The sequence below is a fragment of the Amblyomma maculatum genome, chromosome 1 (assembly GCF_055883805.1).
Source record: "Amblyomma maculatum isolate TAMU_Amacu chromosome 1, ASM5588380v1, whole genome shotgun sequence".
NCBI lineage: Eukaryota > Metazoa > Arthropoda > Arachnida > Ixodida > Ixodidae > Amblyomma > Amblyomma maculatum.
Window position 1 is genome coordinate 116,935,385 of NC_139344.1, and position 18,082 is coordinate 116,953,466.

Below are 18,082 nucleotides of genomic sequence, written 5' to 3' on the forward strand. Positions count from 1 at the left end.
AGCGTCACAGCTGTCTGGCTTTGCACACGAGGTGTGTTATTGTCACCATAACATTGCCTGTAAGGCAGAAGAGCTACGATGCTCCATGCAGGAACCATTCAACAGGAGACAGTTCAGTGATAGTTCAAAAATGACCTTGAACTTCCGGGAAAGCACAAAGCAAAAGCGGTCCATGTCCACACTGCCATGTGTCACTCCACTAAGCAGTGAACGAAGTCACATATTTGATGTTTTATTATATTGAGCAAGCCAGAAGCATCAAAATTCTTGAGCTTATAATTTCTCCTGGTGGTTAGCTTTTCGTTTAGGTAACACGAAAAGCTTTAACGGAGGACTCATTTTTTTTTGTCACAGATGAATTCTGTGCAGTGGTCACTGCAGACTTTAGATGTACTGAACTGCTATGAAAAGGGCACGGTCACTTCGAAAGAATTAAGCATGCTATAGTGCTCGAGGATCGTTAGTACACTGCAGTTGTTACAAGAGTGTATTTTCATTCCACACTGTAGCGAAGCTGTATCCTTAGCACTTTTTTGTAGCACTCGCTCAATGCATAAGTGCTTTTTGTGCACTTTTGCGACGTGTGTGATTTTTTTGCGAGAAAAGTAATGTTTGTAAGAGAGTGTTACTTACAAAGTGGTGTGAAAATATAGTGTAGTATTTTAACACTGCTATTGATGTACTCTATTACAATAACCATATCCATACTACTTGTATCATTCCAGTCTTCAGAAGCTGATATGGATGGCTCACAGAACATTGAAAAAGCCTTCTGCATTGATGAATCTAGTTTTTCCTCAACTGGCACCAGAATGGAAATGGAGTCTACACATAGCTATCCGGACCCCGACACTTTTCTTAATAACGTAAGTTTGCTACTTATTGTGGGCATGTGTTTGATGCTGCTTAATATGGATCACCTGATATTGCAGAGATGCATTAACCCATGCTATTTTGCCAGAATTTTATTATTGCAGGAGCTTAGTTGAAAAGACTGTATCTGGGGCAGAAGCACTTCTTAAAACGTTTTTTTTTTTTTTCATATGGTTTTTCTTTCTTTAAGAATGTGCTATAACAATAGATTTCTTTCTTTACATTTGTAGCTTGAAAGCTGACTTTTTAAAGCCTTCGTTAAGTCTTGTGAACTGGTTAGCGAAATATTCATTATGAGTGGAGTTACGATGCCTGTGGGGATATTGCCTGCATGTGGCTGTGTATGTTGAGGTGGACCTGTGCACCAAGCACATCATCATCCGGCTAGCTGGTCCCAACATTAGAAGAGAGCACAGATTGATTAGACCCAGATAAGAGATTGAGTTGCGCTTATTAGCCCAAGGTAGGCCAGAGGGGTTGCAGTGCACTGCCTTGTGTAATTCAGCTAAAAAAAAAAAAACAATTTGGCCAGTGGTTGCACCCACCACTCCATCAGTGAAATAAAAGGTCTAGGTTCATGCCAGAAGTGCTGTTGTCTTCTTGTTTGCTATTTTCCAAGAATGTGTGGTTATGAAGCATGAATCAGTACAGACCAGATCACCAGCCAATTTGGTTATAGCTTATTGCTGCCGTAATGCAACCACAGGATTAATCTTGAATAGTCCAAGCTGAAAATTACCAAAAGACAATTTGAAAGGAAATGAGATGAGGGATTCATAATGAAAAAAGCTGGGGTTGTTAACCAAGCAAAATGTCCATTTGGCCGCTCCACACAATGGGAGGGAGAAAAGAGAGGGAGAAAACCCTCCCTAATAGATTGACGATTAAGTGCATGCTCTAAATCTCCTGGACATGTAGCACCAGACAGCGCTGGTCAGCCAGTTGGTCCGACACCAGCCAGATACTCCAGGTAGGATGGAGAGAGGCGGGAAAAATGCTGCGACATTGGCCTTGTTCAAGAAGAGACCTTTAGTTTACCGCTGCCGCTGAACCGCGGCCATCTACTGCTACTGCGTCCCGTCAGCACAGCACGCTCTGATCAGTCCCTGTACGCGGAGTCCGCCGAAATTTGACAGAAATGTCTGTCGTCCTCAGGGTGATCTGCGCATGCGTACTGACGCTCGCGGGGTAGCAGTAAACGGTAGCAGTACTGCAGTGCTTCCATTTGTCGCCATTTACGGGAAACTGTTATGGTGGTGCTCAGTGATAGAAGTGCTGCGCTGTTTGCGCTGGTATTCAGTTTTAGCAAAGAATTGTGCCGCGAATGTGCCGAATTGAGTGGAGCTATTGTGGTGAAACTACAACCGCTGAATCATCATGGTCATTATCAAAGAAAAAATGAAGTCAAGCATTCGAGTCATGCATGAGTTGTACACGAGTTGTCAAGTCTGAGTCTGGCAGTCGGGCATGGTGGCGTCGCGTGTTGACGAACGTTTGTGGGTAAGCGATCATAAATATCGGCAATAACATTAATCTGCAAGAGGAACGGAGCTCTCTGGTGCCTGACAGATGCAGAGCACTTCGGGCAGTGCAGGTGGAAGCGGCGGCGTTCGATTGCTCGCTCCCTTTAACAGAGTAGAGTAGGCAAGTTAGATAGTGTAGATGCGGAGAAATCATTTAATGCAACTATAATACAACTGTCTAGAGGTGTGTTCTATGCGGTCATTTCCACTTGGGCTTCGGGTGGGTGTTTGCTTTCCTGCCTAGGGTAGATTTGCTGACCCTTACGTCAGGAGCAGATCTTGGCATGCTTACTCTTTTGGACATTTAAAATTACGGCTTAGGCTGCCGCATTCTGCAGCGTGTAGCGGCAGAATCTTTTAGTTTGTTTCAGTGAAACTTTCGTTGCCGGTGTTACTTTCTCGCCTTCGTTGTGCGGGATCGCCGACACAGCGGCAGCAGATTCAAGTCCTTCAGACATTGGTTAGATTGGGCAATAATAAAAAATAAATGCCCTGCCCGCACAGTCATTCGACACAACGGGCTAGTCCATCAGACAGTGCGAAGCGACATTTCGAGCCATTTCAGCGCGGCGCAGACCGTTGCCCAACGCTTTTTCCGGCCGAGTCTTCCAGCATGTCTATCGCCACGTGGCCACATGTCTTCGTGTGTGCGCGTGTGTTTGTGCAAAGGCTTGCAATCGCGGAGCTTGATGGAGAGAGTTATCACCAGTGGCTAGTGAGACGTCGCATTGCCGGCGAATGACTCATCTATTTTGTTCTGGACTAGAAATGCATGGGCCGACGCGTGTTCTTCTTTGGGTCCATCCAGACACCTGTTGTGTGAATGTGTCAGCTTTATTTCTGGGGCTGTGCTTATCTGGCTGTTTACGTGAGTCAACGTTAAAGGTAATTCCTGCGATGCCTCATATTTGTCGAGACTGACTGACTGGTGCTTTCCGCGGTAACCTGAGCTTCTAGGCCAACACTACTCATGGGGCTTGCATGCAAAATACTTTGCAACGATTGGCATCACTGCCTTCATTGAGAAGAATTTGAGACCTCTCCACTTTGGGAGGAACCTTCCTTTCTGGGGGAAAGTAGTACACCGCAAAGAAGGTAGCATAGTTTTTATACCGCGGCAAATGGTCTTCGTTAGGCTAGCGCTACTCGTGGGGCTTGCAAGCAAAATGCCTTAATGGTCATCAGTGCCTTCATTGAGAAGAATTTGAGACCTCCCCACTTTGGCCTTTTTCTGGGAAAGTACTACACCGCAAAGAAGGTAGCATAGTTTTTATACCGTGGCAAATGATTTTCGTTAGCTTCATAAGTGATGTGTAAGAACGTAAACTATCACGCTGTTCCTTCGGCCACTAGTCGCTGAAGTGTTTAGCGCCGACTCCATATACAGGATGGTGTGCAATTACATGCGTGTCATAGAATGCGTCTTTCAGGTAAACCGCTGAATCCTTGTAGCACAAATTTTGCACAGGAATGACATTTGATCATTAGTTATTTTTTTTTATATTAAACTTGCTTGGGGATACTTGCCTCCAGTAGCGTAGGCTGGAATTCTTGAGTGGGGGGGAGGCACTGACGTTACTGCGTGGTCAGTCTCCTCCGTATCGAGCTACCTGCCCCTAGCTACCTAGCTGTCGCCAATGGGCCACTTCTCAACTGCGCCATAAATGCTGCTTGCTGGGATGCAAGGACTGCATGGAAGAATAATAGCACCCAGGGCTTTCACTCCATCTAGTATCATCCCACACATGTATTTTTACAAACGAAAATTGTTTAATTTAGCTAATGTAGAACTGAAAGTGCACCACAGCCAGTTTCCCAGACATGCAAATAATGTTAGTTTGAATATAGTCTTCCTGATGGACCCGTAGTTGAAAAGGTTACCTGCAGTTCTATCCAGATGCCTATAATACTGATTATAATGTTGCATTTGCATACTGAGCAACTGGGGTCTTACAAATACAGTCGTGCCCCGTTAATATGACCCCCGTTAATATGGACGACCCGAATTATGGACAGTTTTTCTGGGGACGAAACCTTTTCAATGTATTTATGCCTCGTTAATATGGAAACTCTGTCTGGACAATGGACAGGGGAAGAATGCATACGGCCCACTTGGGCCCATGTATTTTTGTCTCGTTAATATGGACAGTGCTTGAAAAAAAGCACAGGAGTGCAAAAGCAAGTTAAAGAAGGGCGCGCCGCCTGCAAACCTACGCGACAGCCGATACGGCGGGATGCCTGAACGAGTCACGTGGGGTTGGAACGAACCGAAGCGGGCATGTTGACGTTTTAGGAAGGGGGGGGGCAAGAGCGGAGAGGAACGTACACATCAAACCGAGGGTCAGCGTAAGAACGACCCCGAAAGGGGGGAACCAGGAGATTTCTGGGTGCAGCGGAAGTGCCGCCTCAGTCGGGAAAACGGCAACATGTGGTTGCAATAAATTCTGCTGAACGTGTACAGAGAGGCCGGTAAAAGCGTAAGAAAGAAATGACAGGAAGAAAGACAAGTGCCTACAGTGGTGATGGGAACTGAAGTTTTCTTTCCCAAAGCACAATGTGTGTTCCATGAAGCCGTTAACGCTTTTCGGTGAGAGTTAAGACACTCGCAAAATAGAGCGACAAAAGAAAGGCGACATACGAACATGCAACCGGGATCGGGCGTCCCTTCCTGGACACGCTTCCCTCTCATGCTCCTGGTTTTCGTCCCTGTTGCACTGCCGAACTGCCACAGTTTGCACAACAGGCGGTCTGCATGTCGGCTTCGCTTTGAGTCAACGTTGCGGCATTGACTAAGTTTGAGCTCTTCGTAGTCGGCTAGCCGTCGTTCTAAACTGTACTTCAGCTTGCAGTGTTTGTTTTATAGGAACACATAGAAACGGCGCCAAGAAGATGGGATGTTCGATAGCCCTCTGCATAGCAGCATGCCAACTTGACTTCCTTGCTTCCTTACGGAAACAGTACAAGGCAAAAAAAAAAAAAAAGAATCAGAAGAACGGAAAGGCCGAAAGGTTAACTAGGCAAAAAAGTGCAAAGCATCAGGAGCCTGTAACTTTCAACTTGAGTCTGGCTTTTGGCATGACGGGAGTTAAACGCAAAAGAACAGAGCTTAACGTAGGCGCGAAGAAATCTGTGAATACAAGCGGCAAATGCCATCTCAGTCAATCCAAGCCGTGAGGGACTAGTATCGACAGCTCAGCTGTTTCCTCGCCTCAGGAGAATCTCAAGCAGCTACTTAGCGGCTACTTTGCTCAGTGACGAGACAATTTTGGAAGTGGCGGTGAGTAGAGAATCGGACGCCGATTCATCGGCCAGTGAGGAGTTTGTGCTCGAAAGTTCGACCAACAGAAAGTCCACCATCACGCGTGTCTTGGTAAGCGAGTCGCTTCAGACTGCACTACAGTTTTTCGAAGACAACAATGACAAGGATAATGCACTCAAAATTGCCGTTGTTCTGTGAAATCTTGAGTCTAGTGAACACCGTTATGTACAAAAGCAGTCAATAATTTCAATTCTTTTTTCTCAATAAAATCCTTTTTGTTTTTATTCATGACTCGTTATTATGGATGACTCGCTTTATGGACAGTTTTGGTTGGAAACCAAAGTGTCCATATTAGCGAGGCACGACTGTAGACGCATCCTTTCAACAGGCCACTTTGACAGGCTTTCCTCTGGAGCATTCACGTTCTCGTTAAACAATATTCAGTGCTAACAAGGGCCCTGAGAGAAGGCAGCGGCATCAGAGAAGACTGGCTTGCAGCCACTGCACATGTGGCATCACGCTCCCTCCTAGTTTTTTTTTCCTCCATGCATCAGACCTCACTGTGTGCTTTGTCAGCTTATATGATAGTGTTGCGTGTCCCTTTTTTTATGGTCTGATGTAGAACTTAAAACATACTGCACCTTTCACGTTTTTATTTGCACCTCAGTTGTCATTTTGAGTGTGAAAAAAACATTGTAGACAGTCCATATTGATTTCGAGTGCCGGTGGTTGCTTTGGTGTGCCGTGTGTGACAGTACAAAAAATTTTTTGGGAGGGCTGAAGCCTCATAAACCCTCTCCCTGCTATGCCCCTGCTTGCCTCATTTGATCGGAAGAAGTCTGGTGTTTGCATTGTGTACATGTGGCGGCTGCGAAGCAAAACAAGCCACTGCCCAAGCAATAGCAGCGCTGGCTCCACCTTGTTGCAATGCGAGCTTAAATAGATTTATTATGATACACAAACAAAACTCTTCAAATTTATGGCAGTTTTAACCAAACTAAGTTGCATTCAATTTGGGTTGGAAAAAGTCTTTCGAACACCCCTTATTTAACATGCTCGGGCACGGCCAGGGGCTCTTTAAGGCCGTTTTAGTTACTTATACCCAATATTAAGGGAAGGTGCAAAGATGGCTTTAACTACCATATCTGCAAAGTGTGCATGTTTACTTAAAATGGGGTACTTCAGATATACTTATAACCATTGGAGTTGTGTGCTAAAATCTGAGAGAAAAGGTGCAAAGCATTTTCTAAACACAGATCTTGCTAGCATGTTTGATGTGGTTAAATCTTGGGCACAAAGCTCACATTTAGTTTGTGTACATTTACTTTATTGCTTGCATTGTATTTGCATGCAACAACAAAGGCAGGACATATTACAGTATTGGGCACCTTGGTAATCTTTCCTTCATAGTTCTGCGTAGGCTGTGCTATGCTCCTTTTTTTTATTTTATTTTTTTTACATTGCTCACCTTGGATAACCAAACGTTTCAATTCTGGCTTCTTCAGGTTCCAACATCTGAATCGAACATTGTATGGGGTTCACCCAACACCAGCACAGTGCCGGAGACACCGCCCGACACGCCACCTACCCAGAGCGGCTCAAGCACCCCTCCACATTTGCATGATTTCCCATATACGGCAGGTGTAGTAGCTTCATCGCCCAGTACCTCGGAGCCTGACCATGTACAAGTTTCACTGGCACAGCCTCGACTAGCAGTGCCATTGGTGAAGGTGACTTCACCCACGACTGCAGCGGAAACAGGTAAAGGTCACTGAAGCATGAATGGAAAGGGTGCTTCAAGAAATCAGCTGACATCAGAGCTGAAGGGCAGAAATTGATATGTGTGGTTCTTTAACACAGAAGATATTCCGAAATGGCACATATTTGAAAGAGATAAGCAATAAGAGCTATTAAACCAGGCCCCTAGTTCAAAGATTTGAAAAATTCAGTGCAGGATAAGAGCAGCATTACGTTGTGTTTGTAACCATGAGGCTGCAACTTTGCTGGGATGGTGTTGTAAATAAATGTTGGTATCATGTCACATTCTTTAATAACGAATTTTTGTAAGCAAAGCTTTTTTCTTAACTCCTTACTTTCTTCAAGGTTCTGAAAGGCAACTTTTGACCTTCTCTCTTCACTGGTGACTTTTCAGAGCGTTTAGAATACACGCACAAAAAAAAAAACAAAAGGAATTACTTGCAAGCATGTTTGAACCAACAGTGTGGCAATTTTCACTATGGCCTGAACTTGTTATAAACTTTGTTTTTATTAATTGAGATGCTGCAGTTATATTGCAGTAGAACCCCTTTACAGTAAAGTCACTCTGATCTGCAAAAAACTTTACTATATCAGGGTCTTTACTATATGAAGTGTAGGTGATAACAGTTCGCCCTGAAGATGCTGTCAGGAAATGGCTACTTACTAAACATGCTTTGTTGATTTATAAAACAAACTCTAAAAACCTTCAGTGTCTTTATTATTGCCTCTTTCTGCAATACTTCTTTTTAATTATGATTTTTTGTTTACATCTCTTGAAAGTACCTTTTTAGCATGAATGGAACATGGCTACAAATACAACTGATTGTGATTTTATGTGAAAACTAAAACCTTGCAGGAACGTGGCATTGTCTTCTGCTGTTTCTGTCTTTTAAGAGGCAATAGATAAGAAATGCATGCGACAGTCAAGCACTGCAAATCTGCACATGCCACGCTTTCACTTCTACTGCTGCCTCGTGCTTTCACTGCACAGTAGTGTGAACATTCGGTTCTTTTTTCCTGTCCCTTCTTTTGGCATCACTTTTACTTTCTGAGCGGACCATGCTGCCATCTTTTCATGTTCATAGCTAGCTTTAGATGTTTTTTTTTTACCTACGTGCCGCATGCTTTCCCTCACGGCTCCAAGGTAAAGTTGGTGTCTCCTTAGGGTTCCTTAGGGTTGGTGAGTCTGGCGGTAAAGCCATTCAGAAAAAATAACATTCAGTGCTGTTTTCTTTTTTTTTTTTCTTAGAGAAAAATTTTTTCTAGCGATCCTAGGTAGCGCGCGTGTGGCTGTCATTTCATAGAAAGTTTACTGTAGCGGGTTCTGCGGTAGCGCGCGTGTGGCTGTCATTTCATGGAAAGTTTACTGTAGCGGGTTCTGCTGTATTGAAACTTCAGTAGCCCAATTCTCTTTTGTCTTTGTTAGGCTGATACTTAAAGGACTATAGACACCAAAATTTTGGTGGCATTTTTCTTCTTGTTAATGATGTGTAAGCCATTACTGTATATCGATCCGGACGCAGTTTTCGCTTACAACCGCTAAATAATTTATAATTGAATTTTCTTTTCTCACCAGTTTCGGGTTCGATATTCGAGAGATGGCTGTGACGTCACAATCATGTCTTGATGCTCGGCATGAAAAAACAGTGATATAATCGCTCATTCTTCACTTGTAATGATTCCTGTCCTTGAAGCAGGCTGGCTTTATCATTGTAGTGAATTCAAATGACACAGCAATGATTATATCACTGTATCTTCATCCCTCGCATGACCTAGACTTGACTGTGACGTCGCAGTTATAGCTCGGCTGTTGAAACTGAAACCAAAACAGGTGAGAAACGAAATTTGATTATAAATTTTTAAGCCGTCATAGGCGAATGTGACGTGGTGATCTGTGTAGTAATGTTCTAGGCATCATTACAAATGATAAAACACGAACACAAAAATTGGGTGTCTGTAGTCCTTTGGCTGATATTGTCTTTTTGTTTTAAATTTTCTGTGAATTATTGCTCCATGCAGTGCTTGGCATCTAAGCGACATGGTACATCTGAGTGCCATTGTGTGCCACTCAGTAGTAGGGCACACAGGTGGGGCAGTGCTGTAAAGGAATGTTGCTCTGCAGATGACATCACCGAGTATAAAGCTTCCGCGTAAACATTATGATGATAATTAGGCGTAGTTAATTAAAAAATCAAAGCGGCAAATCTTTCTTCAAATGCACCATGTGCTGCCTAAATGTTTCCAGAACAGTCTTTCCTATTATGTTGCTAAATGTGCACTGTTATTGTAAGAATTCCTGTGATTGTCCCAGTTTGTTGTATGCCAGGCACATATTTTGAAAGCACCGCAGGGGCACCTGTGCATATGTAGATGATCAATTGTGATGCCATGATTTCCTGAGCACAAGTAGGCTCAGCCCATTCATGTCTAGCTATGCGTGGCATTTGGCTGTGTCCAGGATAAAGAGGATCCTAGATATTGGAAGTAATAGCAGGGAGGGTAGCTTTTTGGTGAAATTTCATATATTCCATTGCGTTTTCATACGGCTGATACAACTCTATTTCTAGATGGGTTTGGAAAGTACAATCGCGAAAATGTACGAAAAACTTTCGTGGTTTGAAATTTTTCTCCGAGAGGCAGCGAAGTCCTAGCTGGAGGCATGGCCGTCTCCAGCGTAATTCCGTCTCCTCACTGGTAGGGTTCCGCAACTTCTTTCTGTCACTGGTTGCCTCTCAGCGGGTTAAGTGGCGATTGTTACCGAGAGGTGTGTCTGAACGCAACCTAAAGGTAACATACTCACTAAAGGCAGGAAATGATTACATTGAAAATAAATAAATAGTGTTAGCGTTGTCATGCTATTGTCTCATGGCTGTGTTCACGGTTGGTTTTGTGGCTATTAAGAAATAAAAACATCACATAATGCAACCTAAAGGGGAATACTCCGCAGGAAAGATATTGGTAGCTTATTTTAATGTTGCAATTTAAAAAACAAATTCAGAATAAAAGTTACGAACACAGGATTCGAACATATATTTTATTCGCTAGGTGCTCAGGTATGTAATGTTAATCCATTGCGCCACTGAGGCAACAAGAATGGCAGGCTTTCAATGCGCTCTTATTCATTTTTACAATTTTTCCGCTATCTGTCGCCAGGTGGCGCTGCTCAGGGGACCAAACCGTTGAGAGAACAGAATCACTCCTGTCTCCAGCTAGGACTTTGCTGCCTCTCGGTAACGTTCATAGCGGTAACGCTCATGGCTGATTACGTGCCAAGATGCTATGCGCAGATAGCACCTGTGTGTGTTTTTTTTTTTATGAGATCTCTTGAGCGGTTGACCCCTCTGAAGGTTTTATGTGACCTTCAAGGCTTTGCCATGGGCGTGGATCTAAGCGATAGAACTACAACTAGCTCCTTTCCACAAGTTTCAGGAAAGCTTGCTTCTGGATATTGAGAAATAGGCTCCTAGCGCCCAGTGATGGAATACTTAAAAGTGCTATATAAAAGTAAGTTCTGTGCCAAGTGTGTTCATTCACGACCTTCTTGGATATTTTGGATAATACGATTTTTGGATATCTCTCGATTTTCATTGCCCGTGAGAATCATACTGAGATCCCACTGTGCAGCATGCACATAATAATCGCATTCAGACAGCAGTTGCACCAAGCCACCAACCAGATGAAATGAAAAGAACTGCTCAAATCTATATGTCCTTCACAGCTCCTAAGCTGTATGTAAGAACAAAAAGGTCTGAAATGGCATTTTCAGGCAGTACAATTTTGCACTGAGCAGAAATTCTAAATTTCCTTCTTTTCTGGTGGTTGAAGACTCTGTTTTCATGTTCAGCAATTTTTTTTTTTTTTCAAGGAAAACGAAGGCCAACAAAAGCGAGCAGTAAAAAACCAAGCTGACCATGCCTTGCACAGCTGCTGTGTTTTCGCTGCATGCCCGCATAACTGACCTCATTCTGAGGCGTATTGTGCCACAGTAGTCTGCATCGCATAGGAGACCCCACCGCTGATGTGAAACAGCAGCCTAGCAAGTATTTCTAGAAACTGTAGTGGTAACTGAGCTGGCATAAACGTTGGGCACTGAGAAGGGTGAGCAAAATGTGCACGCAATCTTTTTATCAAAACCTTTCAGTTTTTATTGCTCAAATATATGGGCTCTCCTGTTGATGCAGGCTATTAGCAGAGATGTGCAGTAAGAGTTCAGTTTGCTGAAATTCCTGTACTTGATAGTGGTGTTTCTGTTTACCATGGCTTTTACAGCTCAACAGACATTGATGCTGACCCAGGCTGAATATAATCAGCTGACAACAGAGGGAGTTCTCACCATTGAGAGACCCACAGCAAGCAGCGAGTGCAACATCAATACAGCAGCTGTGGCACCCAAGGTTGTATCACCCGAGCTCGTATCAACAAAGCTTGTAACACCCAAGGTTTTAACACCCAAGGTTTTAACACCCAAGGTTTTAACACCCAAGGTTTTAACAGCCAAGGTTGTTCTGCCACCCAAGGTTGTATCAACCAAGATTGTTGTACCACCCAAGATTGTATCAACCAAGGTTGTTGTACCACCCAAGATTGTATCACCACAATCACTGGTCACAAATGTGGCCAAAGTCCCACTCAAGATCACTGTGCCTGCCGTCATACCTGCAGCCAACTTCAGTGTTACAGCTGCATCTATGCCCATCGCCAAGACTGGAGTTCTGACTAGTTGCAATCCTCTCATCTCTGAAAGGACGAATGCACTCTTGCAGCAATTCAGTGATGTACGTATTTTCACTAATTCATGCTCTGGTACCCACTTGTGAGTTATGAGAGCATCTGTGGTGTCAGGCATGCTGCTGCGATGGCCACATTGCTGCGTAATTTATTCTTTTGGTCATCTGCACTTACGATGAAACTTGTAGCAGTTGAAGCAGTGGTGCAAACTTTCTAATGACTTATTGGACCACATCCAGGGTTTTTTCTACTGTGGGAGCATGAAAACAAACAAGACTATACCATCAACTTATCACTCAGCATATGCAGGCAAAATGATTGTAGTCTTAAGCGGAAATAAAAAGTGACTTGCCTGTGAGATAATGGAAGCCTCAAGCATAAAAAATGATTGTTTACCATAACTATTTTTCAGCATCACTCCTGAATAAAAAAATGGCTTTTCCAGGTACCATGAACGGGAGTTAAATTGTAAGGTGGATGGCAACTTGTTTATTTGCTGCTGGAACTGTGTTGTTTTAGAGTTCGCACAAGAGAAAAAGCCTGATTATGCTATATAATCAGCTGAAAATTGGTACATGTACAGGGCACTTGATTCCATCAGTTTTTCTCGCACTACGTTTCATCATGAGCAAGCATCTTGCCAAAATAGCTACCTTGATCTGTGCATGTTTGCAAAAATAGGTGACAATCGAGCAAAGGCACACGAAAGCATTTTTTTTCTCTCAATTCATCTAGGCGCCTTTTTATTCAGAGTCTCTTGCTTCATTCAAGTAATCCCGGTTGTCTCGCTAGTAATATGTTTGGATGTTTGTTTTCCCATTAATTTCCTGCGAATTTAAGCTCTACTTATTACTATGCTGTTTGCTTCTTACCGATGCATTTGTTATGATACTAGGTGCGAATTTGTGTATTCCGACGTGTGCTCACTTGACCCCTCTATATCATAGCGAGTTAAAATTTTACAATCAAATTTTCATTTTTTTGTTGTTGATTGCATTCATAATATAATTGTCTTATGGCAAAGTAAGCTTCATGAAATTTTCTGATGAACTCCATGCTTATTTATACCTCTCAGTAATGCAGAATCATTAAATGTAATCCTAACTTATCTTTTGTTCGAGATTTGATGATCCACTTATTTTGTGTTTCTTACCTGGAATAACGTTTTTTCATATGTGCTGAATTTTTGACGGTGTGCATTTTCTATGATTTCAAGATTTTAATTGTACAGTGAAAGCTTGTTAATCCGGAAAATTGGAATAGTTCAACCTTTGCGCCTGGTCCCCATAATTATGTATAGGAGTCTATGGGACGAAACTCTCATTAATTCGGACGGATTTGACCGCACATCGGATAATTCGGATAACTTCGGGCAGCTATCGAGGCTCGAAAATGAAAATAAGGCGAACGCGGCGCAATAGCGTTATCCGTGATACCCAAACTCAGCATCGCCATAGACATCAATGAATCAACTTGGCTCGACTTGTGGCTGGATGGGGCGCCTTTCTTTGTTTTTTCATGTGTCTGTGTTATCAGCGGTGCCATTTTGTGGTTTTGCTGCTGTCTGGGCGCTACATCCTTGCACGCTGTTGTATCAAAGACTGTTGGCTTTAGTGTGGCTCATTCATAGGTCTCTGGTGTTAGCGCCCTCGCCGCCTATGGCAACGGCGGCGAAACGGCCGAAGAGCTGTGAGGCCAAGGACTTGGCTGCTAAAGTGGAAATTATCGGGCCCTTAAGAACGAGCTCACCCGATAAGAAGCCACGAAAAAATACAATGTTAAAGGGAGCATTCTGAGCACATGTGCAAAAAAATGAAGACCAGATTTTTTAGGCGTTCGAAAGCGAGAAGTTCCGAGCATCAAGAAAGCATCTGCGAACAGCAGCTCATCCGGAATTGGAAGAAGCCTTGCTTTGGTGGGTGGTCAACTCGCGTGATGCAAACCTGCCATTGAGGGAACCCCTCATCATGGCGCAGGCAAAAAGGTTTGCAGTGATGATGCACATCGAGGGATTTAAAGCATCAGAAGGGTGGTGTGCGCACTTCAGAGATAGACATGGTCTCATTTTCAAGACTATGTGTGGGGAAAGAAGTGCTGTCAACGAAAATGTTGGCAGCAACTTTAGCACATCGAGGGATTTAAAGTATCAGAAGGGTGGTGTGCGCACTTCAGAGATAGACATGGTCTCATTTTCAAAACTATGTGCGGCAAAAGAAGTGCTGTCAACGAAAATGTTGGCAGCAACTGGAGCACATCGAGGGATTTAAAGCATCAGAAGGGTGGTGTGTGCACTTCAGAGATAAACATGGTCTCATTTTCAAGACTGTGCGGCGAAAGAAGTGCTGAAACGCTCAGCTGCTCGAAGACATCGCTGTCTATGATCCAAATGACATTTTTAATGCTGATGAAACAGCACTTTTCTTTAAGGCATTGCCAGACAAGACTGTGATGATGAAAGATCCGTGCATCGGAGGGAAAAGGAGCAAGGAACGAGTGACCGTTCTTTTAGCCGCATACATGACAGAGACAGAGCACTTGCCGCTTGTCGTCATTGGAAAGGCACAAAAGCCACGGTGCTTTAAGAATGTGCCTGCTCTTCCGGTGGAGTACTGGGCTAATAAAAAGGCCTGGATGAAATCTGAAATTTTTTGCGGCTGGATGCAAAAGTTAGTTTTCCGCGAAGAATCGGAAGGTACTAATCTTGCTAGACAACTGCAGTGCACATAACAATGTCACCAGACTGAACAACATTGAAGTTGTTTTTTTGCCGCCCAACACTACATCGGCCCTCCAACTGATGGAACAAGGCATAATTCAGTATGTCAAGACTAAATACCGCAGGCACGTGCTGGAACATATGTTTCTGTGCAATGGAGTCGACAAACAGTACAACGTGAATCTTTTGAGCGCATTCAGCATTCTTGCATACGTCTGGAAAAACACGCCTGCACACGTCATCGCTGACTGTTTTAGACAGTGGCTTCGTTGTGCCTGAGCCCTGCAATAACACAGTGGCCGAAGTGTCTCTAGACGACAATGGAGATGTGACTGCTCAGATTTCGGAGGTATTCTGCCGGATGCGGTGACACTCTCCGATTACATTGGCATTGATGACGGCTTTGCTGCAGCCGGCTCTCTAACTGAGGAAGAAATTGTAAGGGATGTACTACTGCACGGCGAAGATTCGGAGGAGGAAGAGGGGCCACGAGAGGGGCAGCCTCGGCCCCTTCACACTGTGAAGGAAGCAGCGGAGGCTGTCGTGCTAGAGGAATTTTGTTGATACACTGTAGACAGCATGCGAGCTGCTGAGCACCTGGAAGTACTTCGAAAAATAGTATCTGCACGGGTTTCTGCGGGAAAGCAGACAAGTATTCGCGATTATTTTGTGTAATAAAGGTATGTTGATGAAAATTGGGCCTTTTTTTTTTCTCTCTCGATAATTCGGACATACTCTATGGTCCCTAGAAACCCGAATTAACAATCTTTTACTGTACCATAATATTGTTGCTTCGCGAAATTTAAAATATATTTACCTTTGTTACAGAACAAGGCATTAAAAAGGCAGCAAAGGATGATCAAGAACAGGGAATCTGCTTGCCAGTCACGGAAAAAGAGGAAAGAGGTGAGTTTAGAGATGAACACTTATCACAGTTTCTTGGTGGTGTGAACTGTTCACTATCAGTTGGAACCAAGATGTTACCTCATTTTAGTGCATCTGTACTCAGCTATAGCTTACCGAAAGCTTGGTGTGGACCAGTTGAAGAAGCAAACAAGGTTAGATGCATCATGTTAATAAAGGAGGCAACAAATCTTAGTTGCTTTGCTTATGTAGCTCCATCTCCAAGGAAAACGAAAAGTATATTCTGCACAAGCTTGGTGTGGCTTGATTATTATAATAGTGAGAACCCTATGATCTGCGGTTATAGCCCTAAAGCATTCGCTGTTGCTGCATAGTTTAGCTTAGTTTTAGGAGCAGGGATCTACTGATTTACAACAGCGCAACATCTGGCACACACGTTTGATCACTGTCTAGAACGCACTACCTGCGGTGTGCTCCTTTTATGGTAAAAGCTTAATTTGCTGAATGGAACCCTGAATGAGCTGAACAGGTTGCATACCATTGTTTGGCATATCTAATGCACAGTGAAAACTAAGTAGCAGTGAACATGACCCATGGAAATTACGCAGCTTAGTTAATATGGACTATCTCTTGTGCTATAATATGTTTACTACCTAGATGTCCTTCTTACCTGATGAAGTAAGGGTGAATAGTAGGCTGCTTTAAATGTAGTAAATAAGCACATTTTTGTGATTAAGCATGGAGTTGGGAACGTCAGATTTCTGGGTAGTGTTCAGAAAACTTAGATATCCTGTGCAACAGAGGAAGAGGAGCTATCATTGCAGAAAGAACTGGAACGTACAACTTAATGTCGGAGATCTGTGGTCAAAAATTTTTTTTCCGCAAGTGCTATATTAATGTTATTAAACATATTTTTTTTTCCGCAAGTGCTATAATAATGTTATTTCTTCACTAATGGTGCTTATTAGCTCTTCCACATTTATTTTTGGCAGTTCTGTTTACTTGAACTTCTATAGGCGTCTAATACGGTGGTGTTGCTTTTAGAATGGTTTTGAGGGATGTCTGTTTCAAACTGTCTGGCGTTAATATACTAGTTCTGAAGCCTCTTTGTGACATCAGGCCTAGTAGCCCTTTTCTTTTGAACTCTGCGTTGTACTATGTGCTATATACAGTAAAATCTAGTTAATTTGGCCTCCGTTAATTCAGAAATTTATATAATTCGACTGGGAGCGTGGTCCCGGCTGGCACTCATGCAAGTGTATCATTTCAGATGCTCGTTAATTTGGACGTGGGTGGGCCTCACTGCGGTTAATTTGAACAGTCGATCATGTTGAGGTACAACGCGTGCAGCCAGTGATCACAGAAATAGACCTCCCCGATCCTCAGTTGCACGGAACAGTAGTGCCTGCGGACCTCGTGCGTGCTGTGGGAGCTATGTTCGATGATTCAAAATGCACTTTTCTGAACTTACAACATCATGCGGCTGCAATTGGGTGCATGCATCGACCAGTCGCACAGTTTCGAATGCTGCTTGGCGCGTCACGATTCTTTTACTTTTTATTTTGAAATGGTGTCGCGCTGTACTAATGTTTACGTATATATCTCTCTCATGCATCCACTTGCTGCTCCTGCTACGCTGAAGCTGCATGCTCGACATGCGCAGTTGCACCGCATTGTGTACTTCACCGCGTAGTTTGTGTGGTGAAACACCCTCAAAACACAATGGGGCTATTTTGTGAAGAGGGACCACTGCTGCTGCGCTGCACTGTGGAAAGGGTAGCGGAGGCCTTTACAATTTTAGAGCGCTCTTTTGATGTTCCCGAAAGTCAGTAAAATGAAGCACTTGACAAAACTGGGCACAGTCATCGTTCTCATTAGGGATTCATCTCAAATGCAGCCAACCATCATACAGGTGTTAGATAAAATTGCTGTGAGTCAAACTGTTTTTGGTAGTTTTTTTTTTATGCCCAATCGATAATGCGAACTTTTGGTTCATTTGAACATATGTCATAAATCCTTGAAAGTCGAATTAATGAGAGTTTGCTGTATATATACAGTTTATAATTTCAAAAATAAGATTACGATAAATTTCACATCATCTGCTGGTTTATGTCTCGTGTTCAAAGTGCTTTCATGATCATAAAATAAATATTTTGCTCCACCATGGTGTATCAGTGGCTAAGGGGTGGATGAGGGTCTTAAACTTTTTTTATTTATGGCTAGAACCTCGCGAAACTTCGCACACAGATGTGTTTTTCTCTCCCAATTCCAAAATTGTAGTCTTAATTGAACTGGTGGTTTTAGATCAAAAGTTATTGTACGAAGTATTAAGTGTAAGAAGGTAATTTATTTTTCAGCTTT

At 43.2% G+C, this 18,082-nt stretch overlaps 1 protein-coding gene across 1 annotated transcript in view; it reads left to right on the forward strand.

Moving 5' to 3' along the window:
• Atf6 (bZIP_ATF6 domain-containing protein ATf6) overlaps positions 1–18,082 on the forward strand; it is an 80,430-nt gene that overhangs the window by 21,521 nt on the left and 40,827 nt on the right. Inside the window, 4 exon segments of the mRNA XM_084588856.1 lie at positions 726–866; positions 7,161–7,416; positions 11,683–12,188; positions 15,686–15,763. Coding sequence (XP_084444982.1) covers positions 726–866; positions 7,161–7,416; positions 11,683–12,188; positions 15,686–15,763 — 981 coding nt within the window.